This window comes from Myotis myotis, unplaced genomic scaffold (genome assembly GCF_014108235.1).
Source record: "Myotis myotis isolate mMyoMyo1 unplaced genomic scaffold, mMyoMyo1.p scaffold_m19_p_41, whole genome shotgun sequence".
In the NCBI taxonomy this organism is placed as follows: domain Eukaryota; kingdom Metazoa; phylum Chordata; class Mammalia; order Chiroptera; family Vespertilionidae; genus Myotis; species Myotis myotis.
Window position 1 is genome coordinate 1,107,090 of NW_023416348.1, and position 24,332 is coordinate 1,131,421.

General features: G+C 56.0%; 1 protein-coding gene across 1 annotated transcript in view; it reads left to right on the forward strand.

The window, feature by feature from the left end:
• Positions 1–24,332, forward strand: part of TDRD9 (tudor domain containing 9) — a 58,280-nt gene that overhangs the window by 10,003 nt on the left and 23,945 nt on the right. Inside the window, exons 3-14 of the mRNA XM_036306432.1 lie at positions 766–872; positions 7,427–7,524; positions 8,512–8,733; positions 9,093–9,215; positions 10,313–10,393; positions 12,731–12,895; positions 13,455–13,558; positions 19,669–19,733; positions 20,421–20,475; positions 20,604–20,688; positions 21,667–21,724; positions 22,913–23,017. Coding sequence (XP_036162325.1) covers positions 766–872; positions 7,427–7,524; positions 8,512–8,733; positions 9,093–9,215; positions 10,313–10,393; positions 12,731–12,895; positions 13,455–13,558; positions 19,669–19,733; positions 20,421–20,475; positions 20,604–20,688; positions 21,667–21,724; positions 22,913–23,017 — 1,268 coding nt within the window. The remainder of the gene's footprint in view (positions 1–765; positions 873–7,426; positions 7,525–8,511; positions 8,734–9,092; positions 9,216–10,312; positions 10,394–12,730; positions 12,896–13,454; positions 13,559–19,668; positions 19,734–20,420; positions 20,476–20,603; positions 20,689–21,666; positions 21,725–22,912; positions 23,018–24,332) is intronic.

Below are 24,332 nucleotides of genomic sequence, written 5' to 3' on the forward strand. Positions count from 1 at the left end.
TCTCTTCCCTGGGATGACGCTCCAGGGCCAGGCTTGGCTGTCGCTGCTGTGCCTCTGGGTCTGAGACTGCCTCCCGTGTGCTGGCGACGGGCAGCACTCGCTGAATGCCCGAGGCGTCTGCGCCGCCTTGCCCGCGCCTGCTGCCCCCACGTGCTCTGCAGAAGACGTGGCGGGGACAGGTGTTGGCTGCAGAGCTGTGGGCTCTAATGGACACGGCAGGCGGCCTGCCTTCAGAGGAAATGCCAGACCGATCTACCACCCTCCCTGTAATCTAAGAATTTATTTATTTGCCAGTTTGAAGGATGAAGGAATGGTTTCGCATCACTTCAATTTGCATCTGCTTGGAAAATGACTACGAACTTGAGTGTATTTTTACTTTTTTTGTTGTTGTTGTTAATCTTCACTGAGGATATTTTACCATTGATTTTTAAGGGGAGTGGAAGAAAGGGAAAGAGAGAGAAACAACAGTGTAAGAGAAACACATTGATTGGTTGCCTCCTGCATGAGCCCCAACCAGGGCCTGGGCTTGGGCCAGGGAGGAGCCTGCAACCAAGGTACATGCCCTTGACCAGAATCAAACCCGGAACCCTTTGGTCTGCAGGCCGACGCTCTGTTCACTGAGCCACACCGGCTACGGCTTCTTTTATTTATTTATGGACCATTTGCATTTCTTCTGTGACTTAGTGAAGAGTGTTCAGGCCTTCGGCGCAGGGTGACGCCTTGGCTTTTTGGAAACAGTGTACTAAGTTCTGATACTCTTTGCAGGTCACTGAGCCAGAAGAGCGGGGAACTGGAGTATATCAACAAGTACCGACAGCTCGAAGCACAGGAGTTTGACATGCATGGCAGTGACCACCCAGCCCGCGGGCCAGGTAACCGGCATCGTTCACTGTTGCAAAATGGGAAGTATGAGCTGTTCACTCGCTAAACGTTACTTCTTTTTTTTTTAATTGACTTTTTTGGGATGATGGTTAATAAAATTATGTAGGTTTCAGTGTACAATTCTCTGATCCGTCACCTGCACAATGTGTGCTGTAGCCTTTTGGTCAGTAGAGTTCATGCTGCTTGCTGATTTGGGATTTGGGGGGCTAAAGTGATCATTTTTCTCTTTTGAATATAGGTTCTAAATCAGCCGTGGGCAAACTATGGCCCGCGGGCCCATTTGAAATGAATAAAACTAAAAAAAAAAAAAAAAGACCGTACCCTTTTATGTAATGATGTTTACTTTGAATTTATATTAGTTCACACAAACACTCCATCCATGTTTTCCTCCGGTCCAGTTTAAGAACCCATTGTGGCCCTCGAGTCAAAAAGTTTGCCCACCCCTGTTCTAAATAGTCTGTTCTTTGGAAGACTAATAATGTTATCTTACTATTAATTAGAAACTTATTTAAGAATTATAGTTTAAGAAAAATAAGTATATTAAGACAAAAATCTAACCAGAGCATAACTTGTAACGTGAAGGTGAAGGGCCTTCCTAGCACCCGCCCTCAAGGACAGGCCGCTCTGCTCTGAGTTTGGACGAACGACTTTCTGTAGCAGCAGCGCTGGCCACCGCGGGCGCCGGCGTCACAGGCTGCTCACCCGGACTTCCGCGGGCCGGCCGCAGCCGAGGGCTCTGCTCCTGCTCGGCGTGCGGGCTCCGGCCAGGGACAGAGGTCGGGTAGAGCAATAGTTCCTCTTCAGTAGCCTTTAGAGCAGGGGTGGGCAAACTTTTTGACTCGAGGGCCACAATGGGTTCTTAAACTGGACCGGAGGGCCGGAACAAAAGCATGGATGGAGTGTTTGAGTGAACTAATATAAATTCAAAGTAAACATCATTACATAAAAGGGTACGGTCTTTTTTTTTTTAGTTTTATTCATTTCAAACGGCCGGATCCGGCCCGCGGGCCGTAGTTTGCCCGCGGCTGCGTTAGAGGCCATGGAGCTGAGTCCGCACACAGCACATCCCAGCACGTCCTCCGTCCTCCGGGCTGAGCGGGGCCTCCTGACAACTGAGGTGCTGGTGCCGCCCTCGCTCCGGGGTCGCAGCCGTTGCCGTGCCCACTGCTCGCTGAGCTTTGTGGTCCCGTTTCTGTCACGTGCCTCACGTTGCTGTCTCACTGGTGGCCTTTCACCTGTGCCTCCCCCGCCTTCTTGCCTGTTGCCGCCTTTTCCCGGTGCCTCCACATGGTCTCCTCAGCCCTTCGGTTCTTAAAGAGGATGTTTGTGGACTTCGTGCAGCCTCTTTAGCTGCCCCCCCAGTTGGTCAGACACCCAGTACGTTGGTACCAGAAGTGATGGTTCTCAGTGCGCGTGCCCCCCACCGGTTCTCGGGTCTCTAAGGAAAGTACCAGCTGTGCGGGGAGAACGCTGGCTGCGCAGCCGCTTCTCTGGGAAGCCAGGGCCCCCCCTAGCCGGTGAGGGCGAGCGGTGACCCGATGGGGAGGGCGTGCGGCTCCAGCAGCAGCAGGAGAGCCACGCAGGCTGGTGTGGAGACACATGGTCTGGGTGTCCATTTGGGGAAGGGCGTTGGGGCCAGGCGATGCGCTGGCTACACCTAGGACCACGGCCCTTTACACACATCCAGCGCCCCTGGGCTCGGAGCCCCGTGCGGCCTGCGGAGTTGCCCCTGGGGAAGAAGCAGGCTGCGCGTGAGCCTGCGACTCCAGCGTCCGCTCTGCGGCCTTGGTTTGGACTCCCCTTTGGAGCGGCTGCCACTTTCCTGAGACCCAGCTCACGTCAGAAGCCCTTGTCTGAGGACCCATGGCGCTGCCTTTCACATCTGTCTCCAGAAGCACAGCTGTGCAAAGGGCAGGCTCTGCAGGCGGGGCCAGGCCTTCACTTAGCATGTGCCCGCCACGGTCCCTGGCACGCGCTGAGCCAGTGCTGCCGAGGTGCCACGGACTGAGGAGAAAACAGCAGCGCCCTGGCCTAGGCATTGAGCCCAGACCTGCAGGGGCGAGGGCCAACGCCAACCACCAGCAGGGCACTACATGAAGGTTTTAGAAAAAGGCACATTATTTTTTAAAAATTGAGATTTAATAGCATCTTCTAACTGTGAGCCTGGCTCCACCTGGCTCCTGTTCTCAGGGTTTCCGCTTCGACATGGCAGGTTTGCCTTGTCCTGGGTGTGTCCTTAGGGCTGCAGCCTTTTTTTTTTTTTTAAATATATTTTATTGATTTTACAGAGAGGAAGGGAGAGGGATAGAGAGTCAGAAACATTGACGAGAGAGAAACATCGATGAGCTGCCTCCTGCACACTCCCCACTGGGGATGTGCCCGCAACCAAGGTACATGCCCCTGACCGGAATCGAACCTGGGACCCTTGAGTCCGCAGGCCGACGCTCTATCCACTGAGCCAAACCGGTTAGGGCAGGACTGCCGCCTTTTAACTTGGGTCCTTGAGTGCTGGTAGCTCTTCTGGTTTGAGGGCTGGGCTCTGCTGAGTGTTCAGGGGCGGGCAAGAGAAGCCTGCAGTTGTGGTACAAATAAATGACACGATAGTGAGTGAGAATCCGGAGTCAGTGTTCCCCGGACTCACAGCTCTGCGCTTGCCCCTCCCCGTATGAGAACCCAAAGGGGAGACGTTCCGGTTTAACTTGGTGTGAGATACCCGCCCACACCGGGAGAAGTGGCGTGCAGACCCCTATTTGAAGATTGAATCTCGTGCTTCAATTAGCAGGGCAGGAAGTCAGCCTGCTTTCCGTGACGTAGGGTCTGGGTTTAAGGTGAGAAATGTTAATACAGTATGTTCTCCAGGAAAGCCACCCCATCCTGTGGAACCCCTCACCACTCGACTTCCTAGAAGGGGGACTTTGTGAACAGAAACCAGCGAGCCTTATGGTCTCCAGACCTTTCCAGTGGGTGTAAAATATTTTAACATTAATTACCTACAGTAAGAGACAGCAGGGAACCGAGCAGCCCGTTGTGAGGTTGGGGTGCTTCCCATGTCCCGTTGGGACTGCACTTGGCTGTGTCGAGTTTGTGATTTGCCTTCACTTACCAGTTGCCTTTTCCTGGAGAGCATAGCGGTACATTCCCTGCCAGCTGCCTTTGGCGTGCTGCTGGCGCCCAACGAGAGACGCACAGCGCGAACACCCTCTGCCTCTGCCTCTGCCACTTCCCCTGCCCCTGCCCTCCCCCTGCCCCTGCCCTCCCTCTGCCCCTGCCCTCCCCCTGGTGCTGCCCCTGCCCTCCCTCTGGGTCTGGCCTGACCTGTGCTGGCTCTGCTTCAGCCACTGACCTGAAAATGTCAGCCTGCCTGTCCTGTGCAGGGGAAGGGCCGTGGTTTAGACAGCACCGCTAGAGCTTCTGGGTTTTGTTAGTTTGGTTTTTGAAAATTTCTGTCTTTGATGCCTGCAGCCAGGGGTGTATGTCCCGTTAGTGCTGTCAGGGGCGGCAGCAGGGGCCCGGGCTCAGGGCTCAGCAGGACAGCTGCTGCCTTGTCAGCGTCTCTCCCCTTCAGAGCCCCTCCCTGCGCTCCTCACTGCCCCTCTGTCCTCCACACTTGCCGCATCTCCCTCCTGCAGCAGAGTCCCACCCGGGAGCCCTCCCTCGTCGCCCTCACTCTCCGGGCCGCGTGGATATATTTGTGGGAAAGGCCCATTAGTGGTTGAGACACCTCCAGCATCAAGAAGGTGTTTCCCTGTTTGCATAAACATCGTGTCTGTGCTTGCATTTGTGGGCTGGCCTAGATCCCCAACCTGGAGACCCAACTGCATTCAGATTCCAGATAATCTGATGACATGTGAGTTAGCAAGTATTCACACGTGGGGTTGGCTTTAAAAGGACTCTGTTGTCGTTCATCCTCCCCTGAGGATGTTCCCCATTGACTTTTAGAGGAGGAGAGACACAGAGAGAGAAACATTGATGTGAGACACATTGATTGGTTGCTTCCTGCATGTGCCCCAAACTGGGGCCAGGGATCGAGTGCAATCAAGATACATGCCCTTGACTGCAATCGAACTCAGGACCCTTCAGTCCACAGCCAAGGCTCTAACCATTGAGCACAGGCCAGGGCACCTTTAAGCGGGGAGGGTGTTTACCAGCTGGGAGGACAGGAAGGCAGCACTGATGCGTCCCAGCTGAGGGGAGCCATGGGGGGACAGTGAGGGGAGGCTGTGAGGCTTGGAAAGCTGTCTGGGTGGGTGCAGCGGGCACCCCCGAAGTCAGTGGCCTCTGATGGCCCAGCAGTAGCTCCTTTTGCTCTGAGAGATTTGACAGCTCTGGCTCTTCTTTCAAGTTTAGAACAAGTGCCACAGCCTGATGCAAACACAGGCAGATGGCTACCTCCCATCACCTGTTCATCAGAGCAGCTAATAAGCTGCGGACGCAGGGAGGACACCGAGAGCAAAGGAGAGCTGTGCACGAGTGTCGGGGAGGGGACCAGGAAGGTGGAGGGAGGGACACTGGGCAGAGAATGGGGCTGGAGGAGAGGGCGGCGAGCCGGGCCGAGACTTGGGAGAGACGGAGGCCGCAGAGTTTAATTTGGAAGTAAAATTATTCGCAATAGGAGTTCATGGGCCATGAATTCTAATGCTGGTCAGTTTGTCAAGTCGGTGCAGAGGTCCAGAGTCACAGGAGGAACTCCCCGGAGCGCGGCGAGTGGGCGGCCCCGTCCTGGTCTTTCCCAGCGTGAGGGCGCCCTCTCTGGTGCCTGTACCTCGTGAGTTGTGTTCTGTTGTCTGCTACCAGCTGTTTTGGTAGGAAGGAGCAACCTTGAGCCCTTCACACAGTGTGTTCTGTTGACGTTTCTAATGAGTTTTGTTCTGTGTGTTCGCCTTTTGATTGAGCGCCATTGCCAAGCAAGGAGCACTGTGCCTGGCAGCAGCGCCGGCTGTGGTGCGGGGATGGGAGAGCGCCCCACTCAGATGTGCAACGAGCTGGGACCAGGGAACTCATGAATTACCCTCTCAGGGTGAGCCTAGTGCAGGGGTGGGCAACGTTTTTGTGAGTGCGTGCCAAAACCAGCAAAATCTGACTCAAAATTCTTCTGCGTGCCCACCCTAATTTTTTGAGAACATGTTACGCCTACTTGATATCTCTTAAGGTGTACGTATGTGAAGAACCTTGAAGAAATAATAAAATTCATTCGAGCAACAAAAACACAGTATATGATGATGAAAAATACATTTATTTTTTCATGTATACATGTACACTGATAGTCCAACAGAAAACTTTATGACTCCGTTTGACATTATCAGTGGGACTTTTGCTGCTGCATCACTGATGACAGAGATTTTAGATCAGGTTTCTATTTCGTGACCTTCAGAGAGATGCACGAGCTACTACTTTCATCCGTCAGGCTACTCCTATGACGAGACTTAACAAAATTCATCACTGAGAACAAAGATTCACAAGCGTATGTGGATGAAAACATGGAGAGTAACGCTGTTGCAAAGTTCTTTAAACAGAAAAAATTTTCTGGAATGGCAGTCCAAGTCCTCAGTAGTTGGTTTTCGACACTTCTCTCTGGTGCTCCTGTCTCTAATCGCTTTGTTTCAATGTTTTCCAAGTCAACTCTAAGGTCAATAAATTTCTCCTTCCAAATTGAGCTACTCTGAAATTCAATCAATTGCATTTCAAAGTCAGCCATGTCTATCCATGAAAACATTTGTAAGTTTAGTTCCTCCAGTTTCATGCTGTCTGGAAACCTCATGAATTTTGCTGTCTCTTCCAGTTCTCTGAATTTCGCAAGTCTTGAGAAGAACTGCTCAATAGTTGACTCGATGATGTTTAAAAACAGCTTTTGAAGGCTTTGACAGTCTGTTCTGTCATCTTTTGGGAGGTCTGTGATGTGCCTCTTGAGGTTTGGGAAATATCTAAATCTCTCACCATCCACATCCTTCTTAAAGACTTCCAGTTTCTTTTCAAAAGCCTTTTTGTAACCAAACATAACATCAAGTGTCTTGCCAGTTCCTTGTAATTTAATATTTAAGTCATTCAAATGTTCACAAAAATTGTAAATGGAAGATTATAAGAGAGGGTTTCGCGTGCCAGCAAAAGTTACTGGCGTGCCGTGTTTGGCATGCGTGCCAGGGGTTGCCCACCCCGGCCTAGAGTGTGTGTGTGTGTGTGTGTGTGTGTGTGTGTGAGAGAGAGAGAGAGAATATGGTGTATGTACAGATTAGAAATAACATTGGGTTGTTTGCCTTGTCTTTCTTTTTTTAAATCCTCACCCGAGGATATTTTTCCATTGAGTTTTAGGGAGAGTGGAAGAGAGGGAAGACAGAGAAACATCGATGTGAGAGAAACACATCGATTGGTTGCCTCCAGCACGTGCCCTGACCAGGAGCCTGCAACCGTAGTGCATGCCCTTGGCCACAGTCGAACCCGGGGCTCTTGGTCCGCAGGCCGGTGCTCTGTCTACTGAGCCACACCGGCTGGGGCTGCCTGGTCTCTTTCAGGTAAGCAATAGCATTGTGTTCATTTTGTCCGAATCCAGGTCCAAGGCCACCTTTGGCCAAATCCAGCACCGTCCCGTGCGTCCCAGAGACAACGTATACATACCCCGATTTGCCTATAAATCGGTGTAAGGAAGAGGTAAGAGTCTTCCTGTCGTGGTGTGACTTTGCGGTGTGAATAGTGCCGGGCCCAACCCTTTCGGTGGACAGTCCGAGTGGCGAGGAGCCCGCGAGTGCCTGCGTGCGCCAGGCTCTGAGCAGAGGAGGCCGGCAGGGTGTTCGCGTGGCCGCCGCGAGCGCCGGGCCTTCCTGGGCTGTGCTTCGTTGCTCAGCGTCCGCGCTGCTCTTCTCTCACGTGGCTGCTGCCTAGTCGTTCTCTGAAGCAGCCGTGAGCAGACCTCGCCGCCAGGACAGCAGCCCACGGTCCCACACTGTGTGTGTGGGGGGAGCACGCTCACAGAGAGACGACCAGGGCTCCAGGTGGAACTTTCATTTCTGCTTTAGATGGAATCACACACGTTGACAGAGGAGACACACTGCTAGGCTTTAGAGGCCAGTAGTCACACCGAGTGGTGCTCCCTGACGCCAGCACTCGCCCACAGAAGCCCGGGGGTGGGGGGCGCAGGGCCTGGCGGGGGGCGGGGGTTAAAGATGCCCATGGCCCCTGTAAGTGGGCAGTGGACGCTGCTTAAACAGGTGTCTAAAGAGTTTTAAGTGGACTTTTAAAGCCACTGAGTGTAGTAACAGCGATGTTTCCATGTTTTTCTTACTAGGTTTTCATATTTCTCAGTAGAATTACTTAAAAACTTGACAATAATTGAAATTTAGACTTAGCGAGAGCTGTAGAAACCCGCTTGGTGTTTCGTTTTTCTGGATGAAGAGTTCGGGAAGTAGAGGGGGAAGTTGGTCTGGTTCCTGTAGAAACAGTGGCCGGTGGCGGTCACGCTGGTTGAAATGGAGCAGACGTAGCCTTCTTGCTCCTTTGTGCTGCTCAGGTGGCTGTTCAGTAGCTTCTGAAGACGGAAGGCAGGCCACCCTGAAGCTTTCCCAAGAGAAACGCTGGTTCTTAGGTCCTTTCACGTCACTGTTAATTTTCGGGAATGGTGAGACCTGTTTTCACTTGCAGGTGATTTCTCTGATAGAAAGTAACTCTGTGGTGATCATTCACGGCGCCACGGGCAGCGGCAAGAGCACGCAGCTGCCGCAGTACGTCCTGGACCACTGCCTCCAGCGCGGCGCCTACTGCCACATCGCCGTCACCCAGCCGCGCAAGATCGGGGCCAGCAGCATGGCCCGCTGGATCAGCAGGGAGCGCGCCTGGACGCTGGGAGGCCTGGTGGGCTACCAGGTGGGCTGGACCCGGGAGGACCGCGCTCCTGGGCACGGTGCACTGCCGTCTAATGTGATGATTTTCTGCTGGGATTAAAATGAATTCAGTTGCTTCAACTGTGGCATAATTTAAAAAATAACGAAACTCCGAATTTCTTGAAAATAACTTTAATTTTTTTCCAGTTGAATAGGAAAAAAGAATTTTCTGACTTATGGCTTTTATACTTTTACTTTTTAATTATATTCTTGTATGTAGATGTTTCCATACATAATTGTCTTAATGTAAAAATGATATCCCCTGATAAAATGGATGTTTTGGAGTTAAATGCAGCCACTTAAACCTGCAAACTTCCCCTTTCTCCTTCCCTCCCCTCCTAGGTGGGGCTGGAGAAGGTGGCCACGGAGGACACCAGGCTCATTTATATGACGACCGGCGTCCTGCTGCAGAAGGTCGTCAGCGCCAAGAGCCTGGTGGCCTTCACGCACATCTTCATCGACGAGGTGCGTGCGCTGCCCCGCTGTGCTCCCCTGCGTCTCAGCTCATGGCTCACGGAGCCAGTGCTGCGGCCTGATGCCTGTGTGGGGGGCCTGATGCCTGTGCGGGGGGCCTGATGCCTGTGTGGGGGGCCTGATGCCTGTGCGGGGGGCCTGATGCCTGTGCGGGTGGCCTGATGCCTGTGCGGGCGGCCTGATGCCTGTGTGGGGGGCCTGATGCCTGTGCGGGGGGCCGCGGGCCAGCCCGGAGCCCGGGAGCGGCGGGGTCGGATGGGAACTGCCATGGGGAAGCTGAGGGACCTGCCCACCTCATGGAGGAGAGGCCCTCGGGGCTTCTGTGAGGAGCAGCTTCCTGTCTCTCTCAAGTGGGAGACAGTGAAGTGGGAGGCCGTGCTCTGGGGCCTGGGGGCGTCATGAGGGCTGCTCAGGCGTTGTTGGGTCCCCAGCCATCACGTGTGAGCGTTACGCAGTGTCAGCGGCGGGTGTCTGTCCTCCTGCTCCTTCCCCACACCGTGGCGGGCTCGAGGTGCCACGCCCGGGGAGGAACTGGCTTTGGCACAAGCAGCTGCTCTCTGCAGTTGGCAGAGGAATGTCCCGTAGCATCTCACTGTCGGCTTGCATGTCGTCCCTTTGCTGTCAGCTGGTGCTGGGGTGGGGCAGGCCAGGGTGGTTCCAGGCCCTCAGGGTGGCTCTTGGCCAGGAAGGCCTCTGCGTGAGGAGGGCCACGAAGCAGCCGCGGCCCCCACCTCTGCAGCTCTCCTGGCCGCGCGCCGTCTTCAGGGCCAGCCTCCGGTCATTGGTCCTGCAGTGCACGAGCCACTGCTGTCCCGGCCGCTGCCATCCGGCACTCACCACTGAGCAGCAGTTCACTTTGACCTGCAGAGGCGTGGACGTGGCCCCGTGGTTTTCCGTGCTGGGGCCAGATGGGGGGTTGGCTATAACAGTGGCCTGGGCACTGTTGGCATTGAGTGGGCAGGGCCAAGGATGCTAAACATCACTCTACCCAAATGCCAGTGGGATTCTCTTAGCAGGGACTGACCCAGCAGAGCCGCTGGCTCCCTGCCGGCCCCTCCCCGCCCCTCAGCGCTGGGCGTCTTTTGCAGGTGCACGAGCGGACCGAGGAAATGGACTTCCTGCTGCTGGTGGTCCGCAAGCTTCTGAGGACCAATTCCCGTTTTGTGAAGGTAACGCGACTTCAGGAGGAACAGGACGACTTAGGACTGACACTTACTTTGTACTTTTGCTTCTCTTTATTTTAACATTAACAGGGACCCTTACAAGTCCCTGCCACGTGCAGCGCACCGGGTCTGGCTAGCAGGCCGCGGGAGGCCTGCTCTGAGGGAGTGTGGTCCGCTGGGCATCATGTTGCTGAGATTGTAACACTGCAGCCTGGAGGAGAGGGCCTGAGAGCAGCTGACTGATGAAAGGCTGGTGCTGGAGCCCCGGTGCGTGGGATAGCACCGCGTGGACAGGCGTGTGCGTGCGGCTGCAGTCGCTGTTTTGAAACCAGCACCAAAGCGCGTGGGAGTCTGAGCCCAGTCAGACGCACTGCGTCCTAGAGTCTAGGTAGGACCTAGACACTCACGTGACACGGCACCTGAAGTCCCCGGGTGGTCCGTGCTGTTCACCCTCCTCTGAACAGAAGGGAAGGCGTGAGCTCTCGCCGAAGGAGGGGTGGGGGAGGCCTTAATCATTATGCGCCTAGACCAGGGCTGCCATGCTGCTGGCCAGAGGCCTTTGGGGCCCCTTGATGGGGGGCAAGGGCGGGGGGCAGAGCGCGGCTCTGTCAATGATGAGGGCTGCAACGGGCCCCCTGCCGTGAAGACAGGTGCCTGTGAGTCGGGCCATGCTGTCTTCAGGTGCTTCAGCTACTCGCTTAGGGGCGTCTCTTGTCTCCCTGCCGCGGGGCCCTCAGCCGGAGGTGTTCTCACCCGGGGGGCGGGAGCCGGCATTTGCAGCGCCTTGTCTTACACCTGAGGTGACTGCGCCTGAGAGGGCTGGCCATGGCTTTCCTTCTGGAATTCGAACAGAGGTGACGTTAAAGGCTGGTAGACAAGCCAGAGTGTTCTTGATTGTCACCTTCATGACCTTTTTGCTCTCAGGTATTTGCTTGATTTTTTTAGTTTTCAGTAGTCAAGAGAGTTAGAGTCATGGTCTTTAGGGGGTCACCCCCGCTGCCTGGTGGCAGGGCCCTGCCCTGCTGTGTCGGAGCCGGAGCCGGAGCCGGCCGTCAGCTCACAGCTTCCTGGTTTATGGGAAACCTGGAGCAGGGTGTTTTCCAAACGTGGAACCGATAGGGTGTGTGTAGCCGGGCCAAGGTCGTGGAATTCAGGTGCTAGAAGGCTTTGCAATCAGGTTTTGAAACTCAAAAATTCCTCTCATTACTTTTTAAAAAGGCCAGGTGCCGAGCACAGGCCGGCGGGCCTTCCCACTAACGGTGGAGGCCACTGGCTCCGGCCCTCGCCAGCCCGGACCCTGCGCTCGCTGCTGGCCGGCCACTCGGACCAGCTGGGACGGCAGGGGTCCTAGGAGCGGTGAAAGCCCGGGGTGAGGGGCGCCCAGGAGGCGGAGCCGGGCAGCGCTGCCTGCACCTTGAGCCCAGGTCCGATTGGCCTCAGGTTTGCCTCCCCGGTGCTTCTCGGAGCTTCCTCTCCGCCCGGGGCCATGTCCTCTCAGTACTGAAGGCCTGCGTTTACCTTCCCACTAGGCCAGTGATGCGAACCTTGTGAGCTCGGCGTGTCAGCATTTAAAAACCCTAACTTAACTCTGGTGCCGGGTCACATATAGAAATTTTTTGATCTTTGCAACCATAGTAAAACAAAGATACTTTGTTTCTGTATTTTTGATACTTATTTTTGATACTTATTTTCTGTATTTAAATGCCATTTAACAAAGAAAAATCAACCAAAAAAGTGAGTCCGCGTGTCACCTCTGACACGCGTGTCATAGGTTCGCCACCACTGCACTAAGATATACACGACAGACTCCTGATGCGGGTGCACTGGGCGTCAGTGGCCAGCGGGTGCGCTCACCGTGCTGGGCACTGGGAGACGGGTGAGCGGTGCAGACCGTGATGGTGAGCTGCGGGGCTGCTCCTGCCTCTCGGCTGTTTTGTGAGGACACCACCAACCCACCTTCCCTTTGGCAAAGCCAAGTCCTGTGTCCGCAGGTGAGGGCGACTCCCTGGTCGCGGCCCCCTGCGTCCGGCCATCCCCCCCGTCCTCTCGGCTGCTGCACCTCCTCCTGGAGCGCCTCCTCCAGTCCCTTTTGTGTCCAGTTGTTTCTGATGCAGAGATTCCCTAGAGGTTCCTTTTAGGGAAACGGGTGCAGCGTCACTGGGACCCTGTAGCTCCTCACTTGATAGGTGTTTGAAGAGAGAGTGAAAGCTGGCTGTCAGCGCATCCCACGAGAGGCCCAGTCCGCCCGTTGGCGTCTCGGAAGGTGTGAAGCAGCCGGCCTGGGTGCGGGCTCCCTCCAGGCCGTCCGCACTCACTCTGCCTCCCGGGTCTGCCCGCCCGCAGGTCATCCTGATGTCGGCCACCATCAACTGCAGGGAGTTTGCGGACTACTTCGCGGTTCCTGTTCAGAACAAGATGAACCCTGCCTACGTGTTTGAGGTGGCCGGGCAGCCCCACTCCATCGAGGAGTTCTATCTGGGCGACCTGGAGCACGTGCCGCACAGCAGGGTACGCGGGCGCTGGTCCTCGGGGGTCCTCTCTGGGGAGTGGAGGAAAGGTCAGGCAGAGCATAACGTCGCCTCGTCAGGGGGGCTGCGCGGGGGTGAGGCAGTCACCAGGACCTGGCCCCGCCCACCTGAGTGCACAGCTCGCTGTGGTCTGGTGACCAGTGAGTCACGCTACCCGCAGTGACCTGACAGTGCGAGACTGGGCAGGTGGACCGGGGGTTCCCTGGCCCTGGGACTTGTGGTTTTAGGGCGAGGTTGCCATGTTGGGGCTCCTGGCGGTGACCAGGCAACTCTGGGGTCACAACTCCTGGCCCCATAGACGTTTGGAGCCACTGATTCTGTGTCTTCAAAGTCGGTTCCCTGCCGGACACGTGGCTGCGGCGCCTGGACTCTGCCCACCTTGACCTTGCTCTCGGGCGGGGTGGGCACCCCGTGAGGCTCAGACGCTGGCTGCAAACGCATGCCTCGCCTCTGGGGTCTTTGTCACAGTGCCGCCCTGAAGGGGGAGCCGCAGTCCAGCCTGATGCCCTCTGACCCCCTCGGTTTCCTTCTGCTTCCAGCTCTCCCCCCACGTCCTGGAGGAGCCGGTGATAACGAAGGACACGTACGAGGTCGCCGTCTCCCTGATTCAGATGTTTGATGACATGGACATGAAGGAGAGCGGGTAGGAGGCCTCGGCTGCAGCAGCCGAGGTGCCTCGCAGGGGCTCCAGGCCGGTCGCTCGTCTGGAAGCTTTTTTTTTTTTTAATTAAATCTTTATTGTTCAGATTATTACATTTGTTCCTCTTTTTTCCCCCCCATAACTCCCCTCCTCCCAGTTCCCGCCCCACCCTCCGCCCTCACTCCCCACCCACTGTCCTCATCCATAGGTGCACGATTTTTGTCCAGTCTCTTCCCGCATCTCCCACACCCCTTTCCCCGCCAAGAATAGTCAGTCCATTCCCTTTCTATGTCCCTGATTCTATTATAATCACCAGTTCATTCTGTTCATCAGATTATTTATTCACTTGATTCTTAGATTCATTTGTTGATAGATGTATATTTGTTGTTCATAATTTGTATCTTTACCTTTTTCTTCCTCTTCCTCTTCTTAAAGGATACCTTTCAGCATTTCATATAATCCTGGTTTGGTGGTGATGAACTCCTTTAGCTTTTCCTTATCTGTGAAGCTCTTTAACTGACCTTCAATTCTGAACGATAGCTTTGCTGGATAAAGTAATCTTGGTTGTAGGTTCTTGGTATTCATCACTTTGAATATTTCTTGCCACTCCCTTCTGGCCTGCAAAGTTTCTGTTGAGAAATCAGCTGACAGTCGTATGGGTATTCCCTTGTAGGTAACTGAGTTTCTTTCTCTTGCTGTTTTTAAGATTTTCTCTTTATCTTTTGCTCTTGGCATTTTAATTATGATGTGTCTTGGTGTGGTCCTCTTTGGATTCCTTTTGTTTGGGGTTCTCCGCGCTTCTTGGACCTGTAAGTCCATTTCTTTCACCAGGTGGGGGAAGTTTTCTGTCATTATTTCTTCAAATAGGTTTTCAATATCTTGCTCTCTCTCATCTTCTGGCACCCCTATAATTCTGATGTTGGTACGCTTGAAGCTGTCCCAGAGGCTCCTTACACTATCCTCGCATTTTTGGATTCTTTTTTCATTTTGCTTTTCCGGTTGGGTGTTTTTTGCTTCCTCGCATTTCAAATCATTGACTTGATTCTTGCGCTCCTCTGGTCTGCTGTCGGGAGTCTGTATAATATTTGTTATTTCAGTCCGTGTATGCTTAATTTCTAGTTGGTTCCCCAATATAACATCGAGGGTCTCATTAGATTTCTTGTAGATCTCATTAAGTTTATCGGCGGCTTCTAAACAGTTCTTGAGAGACCTTAAAAGTGTGGTTCTGAACTCTATATCTTCCATTGACAATTTTGTCCTGTTTCTTTGTCTCCGCATTTTGTTATGCTTCCTTGGTGCACCCCCTAGTGGTCTTTGTTCGCAGTCTTATAGTTAAACCTTGATTGTTGTAGCTAATACCAGTGAGGGTTTGACCTCCAGGCCAAGTGGCTATGAGAATCAGCTGTGTCAGCAGTGAGAGAACTTCTGTCCTCTAGGGAGGTGCTAATCTAGCCTTTGCCTGAGGCTGTCCGGCAAATGCCTCTGTGCAGGGCTTGGGCGGGGCGGGTGGCACAGGATCAACAGGGTGGGCCGGAGAGAGCAGTTATGGCGGCTCTCAGTCCTGTCCCCAGGGGCTCTGCCTCTCTGAGTCCCAGCACCCGCTGCAAAGCTCGGAGAGAAAGCTGCACTCGCTCTGACCGAAGCCAGACAGTCCCGCTTCTCCCGTTTGAGTCTGGGTCCCTAAAGACTCGCCCGGATCTGGAGCTCAGAGTCTGCGACTCCCTCCCGATTGAAAACGCCAACCGCGCCCTCCGCCGCCAGCCCGCTCCGCGCACTCTGCACCTCAGAATTTGACTTCAGCACTGCGCCTCCTCTGAGTGTCCGTATGCATTTCTCTTTCCTCCTAGTTGTAGGACTTCCACTCAGCCAGCGTTCCTGTGGTTCTGGGTGATGTCCCTTCCGTCTTTTAGTTTCACTTTTGAAGTAGTTGTTCAAGGCAGCAAACTCCGGCGTTAACCTATGCCGCCATCTTGGTTCTCTCTCTGCCTTTCTGTTTTTTCTGGAAGCTTTTTTTATGTTAAGGTTTAATGTAGAGACTTTCTCAGTAGTCACTCTACATAGTCAGAAATGAGGTTAGTACGTATCTTGTAAAGTTTTCTCCTTGAAGTTAGAACCATGCCACGTATGGCTTCCGGACAGGCCATCTGAAAGCTAGGACCACAGCCCCGACGTGCTGTCCACGCAGCCCGAGGACAGAGCGCAGCCGCCTCTCCATTGCTCCCATCTCTGAGGTGCTCCCGCGCCGAGTCTGCTGTGCTCCCACGTCCACTCGCTGGACAGGTCTCCCTGAGGGACAGCCCGAGGCTCTAGTGGTGCTCGGAGGGTGTTGTTTTGACAGCAGGCGCTGCATCCGGGACCTTCGCTGCTTGCAGCCTGAGCTCACACCTCACACACGCACACACACACGGTGTGCATTGGAGCAGCATGCAGGGATCGTGCGCTCTCCCCTTGTGGCTGGGGCACTGTCCCTGTGGGCCTGCGAGACCCCCCCCACCCCCCCGCGTGCCTCTTCTTGCTTTCACCAGCTGTGAAAGGGAGAGTCTGGCGGGTGCAGTCACTGTCCTGTGTCCCGCCCGCCAGCCCCTGCAGCTGAGTGCCAGTTTAGCTCTGTTTTTAACTCCACAAGTTTCATTATTCTTCTACCATTGTTGTGCTTAGATTTGCCCAAATGGGTGTCATTTTATTTACTCACTAGAGGCGCGATGCACGAAGATTTGTGCAAGAATAGGCCTTCCTTCCCCTGGCTGCCGCCTTCCACCTTCGCTCCAGCCCTGCCGCCCTCCTATAGCTCCCTCCACTCCCCTGCACACCCCCCCGCCCCTCAGTATAGCAGGTGTCTTGCTGGGCTGCTCTGTGCCTGCATGCGCTTGCGCTGCCCAGAGGCCCAGAGCTGCCGGAGAGGAACGCCTGTGTCGTCACCATGGTGATGATGCAAGCGTCCCTGTCTGGCCACTGCCATCTTTGTCGCATCAATTTGCACATTCCCTCCTTATTGGCTGTGGGCGCTGCCATCTTTGTCGTGGTGTGATGGTTAATTTGCATGTTCTGCCTTTATTAGATAGGATCTTTTTCTTCTGCACCCTAGTCTCCTCTTAGGTCATTTTCATTCTTCCTAAAGAAGGTCCTTGGGAGCCCTGGCTGGTAGCTCAGTTGGTTGAAGTGTTGTTCTGACACACAGAGGTTTCAGGCCTGACCCCTGGTCAGGGCACACACAAGAATCAACAAGTGCCCGGCCAGCGGGGCTCAGTGGTTGAGCGTTGACCTATGAACCAGGAGGTCATGGTTTGATTCGCGGTCAGGGCACATGCCCAGGTTGTGGGCTTGATCCCCAATAGGGGGCGTGCAGGAGGCAGCCAGTCAAGGATTCTCTCTCATCATTGATGTTTCTCTCTCTCCCTCTCCCTCCCTCTCTGAAGTCAATAAATATTTATTTTTAAAGAAAGAATCAACCAATGAATGTGTAAGTAGAACAACAAACCTCCCTCTCCCTCTCCCCCTTCCTTTCTCTAAAATCATTAAATATATATTCTTTAAATGTCTGTTGGTAGCCCTGGCTGGGCAGCTTAGTTTTTATTTAGCTAAAACTGTATTTCATTCTTGGAATAGTTTTGTTAGGTGTAAAAGTGAGGTTGCTATGTAATCCTCTCCATACTCCTGCTTTTCCTGAATTGTTAGCTTTGTCAAGCAGTAACCTGCATACATCGAGTGCACTCGTTTTCATCGTTCTTCCTGGGCTGTGGTGGTCTTTTCTTGTCATCATCTCGTGACCTGAGAGTTGCCTTTGGTCTGCCTGCTCCTGCAGGGAAGCCTGCGTTCTGGTCGGGCTGACGTGCAGTCATGGTGCCTCTGGGGCAGCGCAGGCTGGAGCTGTGGTCCCTCCCCGCTGCCTCCTGCCCCTTGGACTCCCGGAGTCTGAGCGTGGGCGTTGCTGCCGACAGCCTTTCCCCTGGTGGTCGCCGTGTGCCCACTGTGCGGGTTTGTCACTCGCTCTGACTCCTCCCTGAGGTCACTCTGTGAAGAGGAGCTTCCCTCTTACCCCCGCCCTTCTCCCCGCCTCCCCCCTCTCTCTCGATGTCACAATGGACTCATGGGCCCCCTTTCAATAGACTTCATTTCCAGAGCAGTTTTAGGGTCACAGTAAATTGGAACCGAAAGCACAGAAGTCTTCATGCGACCCCCTTTGCCAGCACCTCACATGGAGGCCGTCGCCCACGCCCGGGGTCACACTCAGGTGCTCTGGGTGGCGTGTGTCTTGTGGGTGTGACAAGTGTGTAATGACACGTCCGCCACTGTGGTGTCGACAGTTGTTTCACTCCCTGGAAACCCTGGGTTCTGCCTGCTCGTCCCCGCTCCATAACCCCTGGCAACCACAGCCTATTTTATTTAATTTATTTATTTTGTCCTTGAGGACGTGCTTATTGATTTTAGAGAGAGGAGAAGGGAGAAAGAGAGAGAGGAATATTGATGTGAGAGAGACATCAATCTGTTGCTTTCCCATGTGGGGGGCCTGATACCCAGGTATGTACCCTGACCCGGCATGGGAACACACAGCCTTCCAGTCTACGGATGATGACCCATCAGCTGAGCCGCACTGGCAGGGCCCATTGATCACCTGTTGGCACCACAGTCTTGCCTTTTCCAGAATGTCGTGTCGTCGGAATCCTAGAGCATGTGGCTGCTTCAGACGCTGCTTTCACGTGGCGTGTGCCTCTCAGGTTCCTCCGCGCCTTCCCTGGCGGGGCAGCTCCTTCTATTGATGCTGAGGGGTAGGCACGGCCTGCTGGGCGTGTGAGGACACCGGGTGGCTCCAGGTTTGGGTCCTCGTGACTGAAGCTGCGGTCAGCATCCAGTGCAGGTTTATGCTCGGACCTGAGTTTTCAGCTCTTCGGGTCAGTGCCCAGGAACACGTCTCCGAGGCTGTGGCGAGAGTGTGTGCAGTTGTGTCGGACCCGGTAGACGCTCCCAGGGGCCGCCCCGTTGGCGTTCCTTCCGGCAGTGAGCGAGGTCCCGTCCCGTCCCGTCCCGCTGCTCCACCCCCTCAGCCCCTGGCGGTGCCGGGCCCTGGCCGTGCCGTCCTGTCAGTGTGCAGTGGTTCACGTGGCTCCAGTTTACCATCCTGACGATGTGGCCGGAGCATCTTTTCACGTTTACTTGTCCCCTGTCCATCTTCGGTGAGGAGGTGTCTGTTCGGGTCTCTTGCCCATTTCTCATGTTGCTTGTTTCCTAATGTTGAGCCGGAAGAGTTCTGTCTGCGTTTTGGATAACAGCTCTTTAGATGTCTTCTGCGAAGGTTTTCGCTCAGTCCGTGCCTTGTCTTCTCATCCTCTTGCGACTTAGGTTTATTTAAATATCAAAGTTAATCACAGTTTTCTTTTTTGATGACCAGTTGTCCACAGCTGGCTGCGTGTTGTTGGGCATGGGGCATTTCCTTGCTTTTGGCACCGGCTGGTCTTCCTCTGCCGCAGGTCGGGCATCGATGTTGTTGATCTTTTCAAAGACGCAGGCCTGGCACGGAGGGGCTGCCAGGTCTGCAGGGCAGGGTTCTCACTGCACACACAGTCACAGTGACAGGAGCTGGTGGGGGCGGCGAGGGGATGGTTTGAGATCTTGTTCTGTAAAAGGGCTTCCCAATGACAGACAGTTTGGACTCCTTAGAGTTTACCTTAAAGATATTTTTACTGATTTTAGAGTGAGAAAGGGAGGAAGAGGAAGAAAGAGAGAGAAACATTGATGTTGTTGGTCCACATCTTTGTGCACTCATTGGTTGACTCTAGTATGTGCCCTGTCTAGGGATCGAATCGATAACTTTGGCGCATCGGAATGACACTCTAACCAACTGAGCTGCCCGGCCAGGGCATGGAGTTCATTTCCAGTGTTTGGCTTTGAGGGTGGATTAAGTTCCCAGGAAAACCTTGACAGACAGTTTTCATAGGGAAAGTGATGGGAGCCTGTGGCCTGGGACTCCTCCCCGGCCCCTGTCTTTCCTCGTGCGGAGAAGGTTACACGCGTGGTTGGGCAAGGCTGTCGGCATCGGGCGCTGCAGGCTGGGGAGGGTTCGGGAGCGGCACGGCTGTCCTCGCGTGGTTAACGTGCGCACCTCACGTTTTTAACAGGAACAAGGCCTGGGCAGGCGCCCAGCTCGCGTGGGAGCGGGGCAGTGTGCTGGTGTTTCTGCCAGGTGAGTGCCAGCCTTCGGGCCGGGATGGCAGCGCCAGGAGAGGGGTCCTCTCTGTCTCTCTCCTTCTTAAATATGTTTTTAAAAAATAGATTTGAGAGAGAGGAAGGGAGAAGGAGAGAGAGACAGAAACAGCAAGGATGAGAGAATCATTGATTGACTGCCTTCTGAACGCCCCCCCACGGCGGTCGAGCCCACAACCCAGGCAGTGCCCCGACTGGGAATGGAACCCTGACCTCCTTGTCCATGGGTTGATGCTCAGTCGCAGAGCCGCACTGGCCAGGCCTTCTTCACTATTTTAATATTAATATTGTAGAGTAATAACATTTAATACTTTTTAACCACTATTTTGTGGCTGTAAAATTTTTCATGCTCATTGTAGAAAATTAGGGAATGAGTGGGGGGGAGAAGAGTAGCTGCCTCACGCGCAGCTGTCCGGCAGCACTGCTGGGGCTCCCGGGGGGCGGGGACAGGGGGGCGGGGGAGGCGGGGGGTCCAGGTGTTTCCACCTGTGTTTCCAGCATCTGGACTCGGTGCTGCTGTGCGTTCGCACTGTTGCTCTTACCCGCGAGGTGGGGGGTAACAAGGAGATACAGTGAATGAGGAGGCCTCTTGAAAAGAGACGTGCTCTTCACCTGAGGGCGCTTTCCAGCACTAAACACCCATCTCTTTCTTGCCTCCCCCCCCCAGGCCTGAGTGAAATAAACTACATGCACGAGCTGCTCACAAACATGATCCAGAAAAGGTGTGTGAACGACACCCAGTCCTCCTCAGCACGGGCTGGCTTCGGCCCGAAATGATGGACCGAGCGCAGTGAGCGCAGCCCCCGGTGCGAGCCCCGTCCTGTGCTCATGGCCGTGTCCCTCCCCCCAGGCTGCAGGTCTACCCCCTGCACTCGAGCGTGACTCTGGAGGAGCAGAACAACGTGTTCCTGAGCCCGGTGCCCGGCTACAGAAAGGTGGGCGTGGGGCCCGAGGGCACTGCAGCCCTGTGCTGGGCCGTCGGGCTGAGGCAGCTCAGCCACAGACGCGCGCGAGCCTGGTGAGCCGGCCAGCGCATCTTGTTTTTGGCTTTTGGTCAGTTTGCCAGGGTTTCATTTCCTCGGTCACGTCTCAGAGCGCGGACCGTCCGGTGTCCCTGGCACTGCTCAGGTGACGTTGGTGAGCGCCTCCTGGTTCCTTTCCTCTCAGCCTGTGCCTGAGCGAGGGTGGTCCCATCGCGGCCCAGCAGAGCTGCTGCAGTGGGTGGGGCCTGGCTCCAGTCGGAGCCTCCAGGGCAGCGGGACCTCGCTGGCACCCAGGGCCACTGCTCGCAGCCCTTCCATCTGTCGGGTTCCCCCTGGGCACGGCCTGGCCCCTGGCAGTGACCCCCTGGAGGAGGAGGTGCTACGCTGAGGCGAAGGGTTTGGAAGGTGGGCCTGGGCAGGTGACGTGGGTCTCACCCGCAGCTGTGTGACGAGCAAACACTGCTCTCAGCCTGCGTGGTATGTTTGAAGCCGAGTCAGTCACACACGCGCAGAGCTGTCAGGAAGGCCAGTGAGGGTGACAGGTGCCCGCTTACAGGGCTGCCTCCGTCCGACGCGCAGGCGGGTGTCCCCCGGCTCCCGCCGCGGCCTGAGCTTCACAGCCCCAGCCCGGACCTCACAGGGGCGTTCCTGCAGCGTGAGTGCGTGGTGCCGTCATCTCCGTTTCATTCACGAGAAAACCAGGCCGTGCCGCCCGAGTCCCACGCTGTGGAGCGGAGCTGGGGTCCAAGGCAGGGTCAGCTGTTGAGGCCCCAGGACCCTTGGTCAAGTGCAACGGGGACACAAGAGGAACATAATGCCTTTCAGAGACCTGAGCCCAGTGTTTGCGAAGCTTGTCAGTGCTGTTTGAGCTTGTTAGCCTTGCTGATTTCCTGGTCGGTAAGCACGCGGTCCTTCCTTGCTGTTTGATAGATCATTCTGTCCACCAACATTGCGGAGAGCTCGGTCACCGTGCCGGACGTCAAGTACGGTAAGACCTGTGTCCGCACCGAGGGGCTGCGGGAAGCTCTGAGGAGGGCGTGGGAGCAGGACTTGAGCTGCCGGGGAGCGACTGGGAAGATGGGGTTCTGGCCCAGGATGGCCCCAGGAGCAGCAGGAAGGCGTGCGGCCAGGACAGGGTGGGTGGGTTGTGTTTGTGTGGGGGGCGGGGGTGGGGGTGGGGGAGCTGGGGAAGAGCAGAAAACAAGTCTTTGTTCTCATGAGACATTGAGGGAGGAGGAGGGGACAGGACGCCGGCTGACAGCACTCCTGGCACGTGGCGTAGAGGGAGCCGAGGGGCCAAGGAAATGAGAGCTCACGCCCTGCCAGGAGGCCCCGGGTGGCTTCGCTGAGTGACAAGGTCAAGATAGAGGGCGCGGTGTACCCCTGGCCTTGGGCAGGCGGCAGGAGGACAGCGGTGCTTCGAGGAGCTCTGGCGGCCTCCGCATCCTCGGGGCCCAGAGGCCTGGCCTTAGTGAGAGTGAGGAGGGAGAGGGCGCCAGAGGCTTGAGGGCAGCCATCGAACAAGATGGAGTGGACGGGGGTGTCTGTGGGCCCCGCACAGCTGGTGACCAGGAGGTGAAGGGACCGGCAGCCTGCTGGCCTCTGGCCACTTGGCGCGAGTGTGGGGACAGCTGTCACTGAGCAGGGCTGGGCCTGGGCAGATGGGTAGAGCGCAGGCCAAGGTCACAGGCGCTCGAGGGCAGGGAGGGCAGACTGCGCTTTGGGCAGAAGGAGTGAGGTCCTAAAGGGACGGGGGTCGGGGGCAGGTCCTCACGGGACAGATGGGTTGAGAGCTACGCTGTGTTGAGTGGAGAGAAGGAGCAGGAGGAGTGGTGGGGGCTGGCTGGGAGGACGGGGCCAGGCCCTAGGCTCAGTGCCTGTCTCGGAGACGCCCTTCTGTAGCGGACAGGAGGGTCTGCCCAAGGAGTGGCAGGGGCTCTGTCACCTGGGCCATGGGCGAGGACACTGCGCACAGAGAGGCCGGGCAGCTCCTTGCCCCCAGCTGGGCTCCTCCGGTGCCAGGTGGGCTGCAGGGGCCTGTCCTTTCTGCCCCACGACCCGGTCCTTGGAGGCAGGGCCTCCCGCAGGGCCTGCCCCCAGCTCTGCCCTCGCTGTGCGCTGTGGTCGGCATCCCCCCTCACTGCCTCGTGCTCACACTCCTCTCTTTATGTGGCAGTTATAGACTTCTGTTTGACTAGAACTCTGGTTTGTGACGAAGACACGAATTATCAGAGTCTGCGCCTGAGCTGGGCTTCTAAGACCAGTTGTAACCAGAGGAAAGGTAAGCTTGGCTGCACGCCCTCCGACCCCTCAGACCTGCGCTTCTGCACGCGCTCGGCCCTCCCTCCTCCACGGGGCCAGCTCTCAGGCTCTGGCCGAACCTGCGACCCTCTGGTCCAGTCACTTTGGTGACAGGCTGTGCGCACGTGACGGGCAGGTCCGTCCCGCCACCGCTGTCATTGCGCAGAGAATCCGTGAACTTCCAGGAGGAGCTGGAGCCAGGGGCTCCTTTGTCAGCTGTTGGCGACCCTTCCTCTGACTCCTGATCTTTCTGCACTTCCTTCCTGAGCTGGCCGCACGGGGCCTATGTTTGCTCGGATGCGCACAGGCGCTGGGGTGGGGCTGGGGCTGGGGCTGGGGCTGGGGCTGGGGCTGGGGCTGGGGTTTGGCCACAGTGGAGGCGCAGCGTAATGTCCTCGGGGACCTGCTCCAGGAGTCCTGCTCGTGGTGTGGTGCCCGCCATGCGCAGGCCTGGCTCCGGTGTCCGACCTTGTCCCCAAGCCACCCCGCCAGCAGGGCCGCAGGGCACAGAGGAGCGACCTGCGCAGGCTGCCCTGGGAGGCCCGGGCTGGGATGGGGCCCATGTCAGTCAGGCTCTGCCATGACCCAGCCCGAGGGGCTCAGGGGAAAGGTCAGGTGGTCATGAAAGTAAGGGCATGGGACTGACCCTCTCCTCGCTTTGGAAAGCCTCAGGTCGAGCCACGTGTCAGGAGGTTAGCTGGCCTCCGGCATCTCCGGGGAAGTGCCGCCCCATGGGCCCGCCTCCTGCCTGGATCGCTGGTGTTCCTGCGTGGGGTTCTGAGAGGCGTCGTCTGACCGGAGGCTCTGCTTTATGCTCGGTTTTCACACGTTCTTTCCAGGATGTGGTGGACAAACCTCCCCCATGGCGGGCAGTGTGCCTTCACCTGCATGGTCTCTAGAGAGGTCAGGCCACGGGGCAGGGGGCCTCTGTCGGGTTCTGCGTGTTCTGTCGATCTGTCTGTCCCTCCACCCGACACTGCCTTGCCTGCTGTAGTGAGTCTCAACACAGAACACGCTTCCTCCCGCTGGCTCGTCACCCCGGTGTCCAGCTCTCGCACATGGCCTTCCCGTGGATTTGAGAGTGAGCGTGGGCACATCCCACGGAGGCGCCGGCATTGCTATGTTCCTGACCTCCCGTCCTCATGCGCTCTGCTCATGCAGACGCCGCCCTGGCCCGGGCGCCACACTGAGGGCTGAGCTGCGCTTGGAGGGATCTCAGTGGCCCTGCATTTTACGCTCGGTTTTCACATTGTTCAACGTGTACGGAAGCGCCATTGATCTTCCTGATCATGTGT